The 6,209-nt window shown below is 38.5% G+C and overlaps 1 protein-coding gene across 12 annotated transcripts in view; it reads left to right on the forward strand.

Moving 5' to 3' along the window:
* LOC121900143 (inactive N-acetylated-alpha-linked acidic dipeptidase-like protein 2) overlaps window positions 1-6,209 on the forward strand; it is a 651,762-nt gene that overhangs the window by 356,113 nt on the left and 289,440 nt on the right. For all 12 annotated transcript variants that reach the window (XM_042416175.1, XM_042416174.1, XM_042416172.1 and 9 more), the window contains one exon: window positions 2,365-2,632. In XM_042416175.1, the coding sequence (XP_042272109.1) occupies window positions 2,365-2,632 (268 nt within the window). The remainder of the gene's footprint in view (window positions 1-2,364; window positions 2,633-6,209) is intronic.

The following is a 6,209-nucleotide window of genomic DNA, read 5'->3' on the forward strand; positions in this document are numbered from 1 at the left end:
CAGAGACTGATATTTGCATCCTGAGTCCTGTTTGTGTTTAGGTTTAGGCAACAAAAGCTCTTAAGCTGAAGTTAGTGAAGGATGATGATGGTTTTCACTTTGTGTCTCGTGCTTCAAGTCACTGCAGACCACCAAGATAAAGAACAGTTTTTTTCCGTGAGGCTGTGAGACTGATAAAGTCTGCTTCTCACTGACTTCCCCTGTAACATCAGCATTTCCCCCAGCCTCAGACTGCCCTCCAACTCACTACTCTGCCCATCCCCAATATGAACACTACACTGTAACAAATTTCCCTGTAAAATTAAAGTAAACTACTGGCAGCTGTAGTTGCCAGCATTTTATTATTTTTTTTACCGTGTCACTTCCATAATTTACTTTAACAGTTAATTGCTGTAAAATGATTACAGTATTCTGCTGTAAATTGTGAGGTTTACAGTTTGATACTGTAGTTAGGCCTGCAGTAATATACTATATTTTAGTGTTGCTATTGTAATCTACACAAACAGTTTCTTACTGCAAATGTTACAGTAAATAACTGAAAAGTTTTCTTCTTATTCATACTTATAAAAACAACTATAAATTGCGGATATGTTAATAACAATAACATACTATAAATAACAACATGTCTTCAATTTTAATGGTCCAGTAATGGGATCAGCTCAGTTTTACATTTAAAAACACATAACCTTTAACATCTAGCACAAAAGAGGATGAGACAAGTGACGGCTTTATGGAACTTCAAAGGCTTTCAAATATGCCAAGTATATTCAAGTCTGCATATTTGAAAAAATAATTCTCAAGGTTCATGCCCTTTTCTCATTGTAAATCTGTTAATTGTAATGTCCTGAACAGCAACTGCTTCGCAAACTACTGTTTAAAAAATATAAAAGCACAAATAAACAGATTGCAGGATACACAGTTTGTAATGCCTTAAAATGTCCTCTGTTATAATTGGCAGAAGGTCAGCATCCAGGCCTCCAGGCTCACAGCTCACAGAGTGGGAAAGAAACAAGAATGAAAAGAATAAGAGAAAGAGAAATGAAACAATTGAATAGCAGAGATAAGCATTTTCAACAAGAAGGACACTTAACTTCCCTTTATGAAGTGATATCAAGTTCTTCAGAAGAGTGGTGAAGAGGATTCACTGTGAACTTGTTTGTCTTCTTGGCATTACTTTCCCCGGCTGGCCTCTGTTCCCTTCTCACTGTTAATCACAATGAAGTACCTGAAAACAACATGTAACATCACCTATTATGTCCCAGGTTTTAGTACAGCTTGGCAACAAACTACAGTATCTTTGCAGCAGCCTAGCTACAGTTTAGAAATGCACTTGGGTTGAGGTTAGATAACCAGTATTCTGTCTTTTTGGGCTCAGCAGCAAACCTAACTTCATCAACTTGGCTACATATTCGAATAAACTTCAATTGTTACGCACTTTATATAGTAGGGTATTATTAATTATGAAATACAAGTGGGATAAACAAGGTGTAGGTATAGACCAGGTGGGGCTAACATTAGCATTCACTAGTGTGTAGTTCAAGAGAAAACAGTCATCCAAATATAATCTTTAAACTACACTTGCAAGCAGCAGTGAAAATAATGTTTAAATGACAGTGATTCAAACTGAAGAGCACTACTTGAAAATGCTCTCTTGTACCTGCCAGGTGCTTGCTGGGATTATACCAGTAGGAAAAATTAAATGTAGTCACTAATTGGGTAACCAGATTCACAAATGTAGTTCTATTTTCTCAGTATGATGTTACTGACCTTCTGGTTTGATTCCACAAAGGAGGTTCCACCTGTTAAATACCTCTCTGCATTGGGATTTGGGAATAAAGGCCCCCTTTTGAACCACACATACACAGGTATTTTAATCTGCTTCAGTTTGTCTTATCCCACAAAATATTTTACTACACAGTTGCTTTTCATTTTTGAAAAGTAACTGTGAGAAACCACCTCAGATGAAACGTAGATTAAGTTATACTACCATTATAACAGCATTTCAAAGTTGGATTTATGATGGGTCGGACACTACATGGCAGTTATGTGGGAGCATAAGGAGGAGGAGGTTTTGAGAGGTTGTCCTAGTTTCAAGATATATGAAAGCAGCAACACAAAGGTGCATATAAAGATACAAGCACACACATGCCATAATTCCAAATTCTTGCAGGTATTATTTCTGGAAAAAAGGGAATTTCAGTGACAATATCTGGAAAATATTGTTATTTCAGTTGTCAGTATTTGGCCATAGTCACAAGTCAATAAACTGTAAAAGTGCATCATTTTCTGAGCCCCAAAGTCCATGATCTATATTGTGTTCATTACCCAATGCAGTAGTCACATCTCTTTGTCTCCTGCTTCCAGGTCATTCTCCAGCCTATCAGATGACAGCGAGGAAGCCAGAGCCAGGTACCTCTACAGGCAGTGGGTGGGACTTGGTTTGACTGATGTCCATCTGTCCAATCACACAGTACTGCTTATCCTGCCCGGTTCCACACCTAACACCATCACTGACAAGTCTAGTCGCCAGTGTTTCCTGCCAAACGGGACCCCATGTGACCAGCGAGGGCCAAATGACCTGCCCAAGCAGCAGTTCTCCTACGCAGCCTACTCTGCTGTTGGAAGTCTGCAGGTACCGTACCATCGCTCTATATTGACATTTCCTAAACCAAAGGTTGCTTCGCCCTCCTGGCTGCTGCTCTCTTCTCCTGCTCTTCCTCCCCCTCATCACCTTCCTATTGTCACATTGTCTAAGTCTCCAGCCCCCGGCCCCTGGAAGGGTCAGCAGTAAAGGTCAGAGCCAGAGATTTTGGCTTTAAATGTTACAGCTTGGCTGACCACAGTTAAGGATCTAAAGGTATCTCAGGTCTGTCATTTTTAGCAAGTCAGGCAGGGACAAAGATGACATTTATATTTGTTTGTTGTTTTTTTTTTTTTTCCTGGTAGACTATTGAACCGATTTATGATACAAAGAAAGAGTCCTTATATGACCTCTTTGTCTGCAACTTGTTTAAAACATCCCGTCAATACTAATTATGTAATTTTATAGGATCTTTTGTCAATGATTTAGGTCATCATGGCTTACTTTTATAGCAATTTAAGTCATTACTTAAGCATATAGGAGCAAATGCAGGAACTCCTTTTATACTTCTTTATCTCATTCTGCTGTAAGCTTCAGAATTCAACTTTTTTAATTACTTTGGCATAGCTGAACCTGAATAACATGATACTTTTAGCAAATACCAGTGATACAAGGACAGAAGTTCTAAAATAAATTATATGAAGCTAGAAACCAACTTTAAGATTGTTAAAACCTACAAAGATTAGAGACCCATACATATGAGACTTTCCACCAACATACACATTATTTTAGTCTTGACAGTCAGAAAGAGGTATATGTTGAATGAGTAAATACGTAGAGAACACATTGGAGAGTGGGTCGACTACTGTTTGTTTAGAGCTGTGTCCCTGCGCAACCCTTCTCTCATTTTCCTGTACTGGCCAGAAATGGACATCCATCAAGACTTGGTTAAATAGCTTGCCTTGCTAAGTTATGCTGCAATTTGTAGATAAAAGGAAATAAAAAAAATTATACATATTGAATGGCATGGTGCATGGATAGACTTCAGGCTGCAGTTGCTAATCCCAGTAACACTTAAACATTTTTGGCGGCTGGGGTTTTTGCTATCTTAATAGGTGTTTGGGCTGGAGGAATACACCCTCTGATTACTCTAAAGTTGTCTTATTTACAAGTTGTGTTTTGTTAGCTGGCTAAGTAGCCAGTGATAAACTTACATTCAGGAAGCACCTCTTTTTTTCCAGAATTTGGGTATGTGTGAACCCTGTAGACTTACTGTGAGGACAGGATGCAGGTAGTTTTTGATGGTTAGTAAATACCTCCAAACTGAAGTCAATGACACTCTTTTCATAATTATTTATAGCAATAAACATTACTGAAAAACAACATTCAAAATTCAATTCAGTTTTTAAACCAATATCTTGCAGCCTTATGAATGCACTACTTCAGAGTGTACAAATGCACATTATAGATACTGTATATTCACTAGATGTAAATGGCTCATACTCCAGAGGATCATTTTTTATAAATAGAACAGAGGAGAAATTTTCTTGGTAGGGTGCCTCAGGCCATCTCTTTCACACAAGAGATAGTTTACACATTATACATTACACTTCGATAAGAATAGACTCCTCGATTAGAACAGCACCAGCAAACTCAATGCAGAAAGCAACATGGTGTTTGTGTCCTGCTAGATGCACTGTAAATCTTTTCCGCCATCCTTCAGAGTGTGAAGGTTAATGGAAGACATTATGCATGTAGTCCGCCTGCACTAGCCAGCAGACACACACACACACACACACACACACGCACACACACAAAGAAATACAGTCACACTATTTTTAGAGGATTTTACTTCTCTGTATCTTGGGAACTGAGAAAGGGGTTGAAGGAGACGCTTGTTATTCCCTTGAGCCCCTGCCCGGCCCGAGGGCAGATGAAAAGTTGGAGTGATTCTCTGAATACCAAGTTTTCCTTCTCTTTTCTCTCTCTCTCACTCTCCTCGTTCCCCTTTCCCCGCTTTGCTCGATCCATCCAGCTGTCCACTCATCGGAAGTCTACCCAAAGGAGGGTCACAGTCATCCATCACCAGATTATTTCCTAGTTCCGTTCCTGCATGCTGCCTTGAATTAAGCAGCAGTTTGCAGGATCTAAACATGGCTTTCAGACAATTAAATATGGCGTTTGTGATGGATGGATGGCGGCCCAGAGCGAGTATAGTGGGCTAATAACTCCTGCTGTTGGTGGCACTGTTTTTGCTGGTGCTGCAGAGGCTATATGCTCTGACACACAGACACACACACAGACACACACACAGACACACACACCCACACACACACACACACACACACACACAAAGTAAGTCAGAAAGATAAAGTAAGAAGATTGCATTGTCACACTGTGGGCCAGAGTAAGGTAACGTGATCAAGCTTATTTTATGTAATACTGCAATATGCAAATTGTAGTATAATAACAAAAAAGGCATATGTTACATATATTCTAGATTTATAATATAGTTGTAGGTCTTGCTCACATATCTGTCAATTCTCACATTTTGTAATTAAATCCCTTCGGTTGCCACCTGTGCATCTCCATCAATTCATAATATGTACATTTCAGAGGTAATAACTGTACAATAATTGCCTCTCATTTCCCTTGATGGTTTGTGGAATGATGTGCTTGATTAGAAGAGGTGGGGCTTGTTGAGTGGATTACATGTCGTGGTGGTATAGTAGGGGAAATTAATTCAGCTTGTAAAGAGAGAGGCAGTAATATTTTTCTAAATTATTGAATTTCTGTAAATGCCAAGTCCTCATCTTACACTACAGCTGTTCCCTTCTTATGACATGGCCAATGCATTACTAGCTATAGATTTACAGTATTCAGATGGCGAGGATTAACTTGATCCCTACTTTTTAAATCTTGCTACTCCAGTTGTAGTCAGCTACATAACATATATTTTTAACCTTTCTTTTTTATCTGGTACAGTTTGTAAGATCTGGAAAGCTGCTTTTGTAACTCCATTTTATAAAGGCGGTCGAACTGCTGAGCTTAACAATTATAGGCCTATCTCTAAATTGGCATGCCTAGCAAAAGTACTAGAGTCTCTAGTATATGATCAGCTAAAATCATTCCTCTCAGTACACTCTTGTTTTAAATGACATCAGTTCGGTTTTGGATAGAAAGAAATACTGTGCAGCTCTTTTCATTGATCTTTCAAAGGCATTCAATACAGTTGATCATGCATTGCTTTTAAAAAAGGCTTCATAGTATCAGATTTTATGAAATTGCTTATAAATGGTTTCAGAGTTACATAACAGTGTGTGGCCATTGGAACTGTTAAATGTGAATTTGTACAAATTGCAAAAGGTGTCCAACAAGGCTCAGTTCTGGGGCCTGTTCAGTTCACTCTTTACATAAATGATATTGTTTCTGCTGTAACTGTATATAATATACATTTTTATGCTGATGACACTATCTTGTAAGAGTCACAGAGTAAGTATTCTGGAATTCGGATCAATGAGAAGGTATCTTTTCAACATCATGTGATTAAACTGGTGAGCAAATTAAGACAAAAAGTTGGTTTCGTCGATTGGAATAAAGCAGGTTTTCCTCTGCATTGTAGAAGGAT

Source organism: Thunnus maccoyii, chromosome 7 (genome assembly GCF_910596095.1).
Source record: "Thunnus maccoyii chromosome 7, fThuMac1.1, whole genome shotgun sequence".
NCBI lineage: Eukaryota > Metazoa > Chordata > Actinopteri > Scombriformes > Scombridae > Thunnus > Thunnus maccoyii.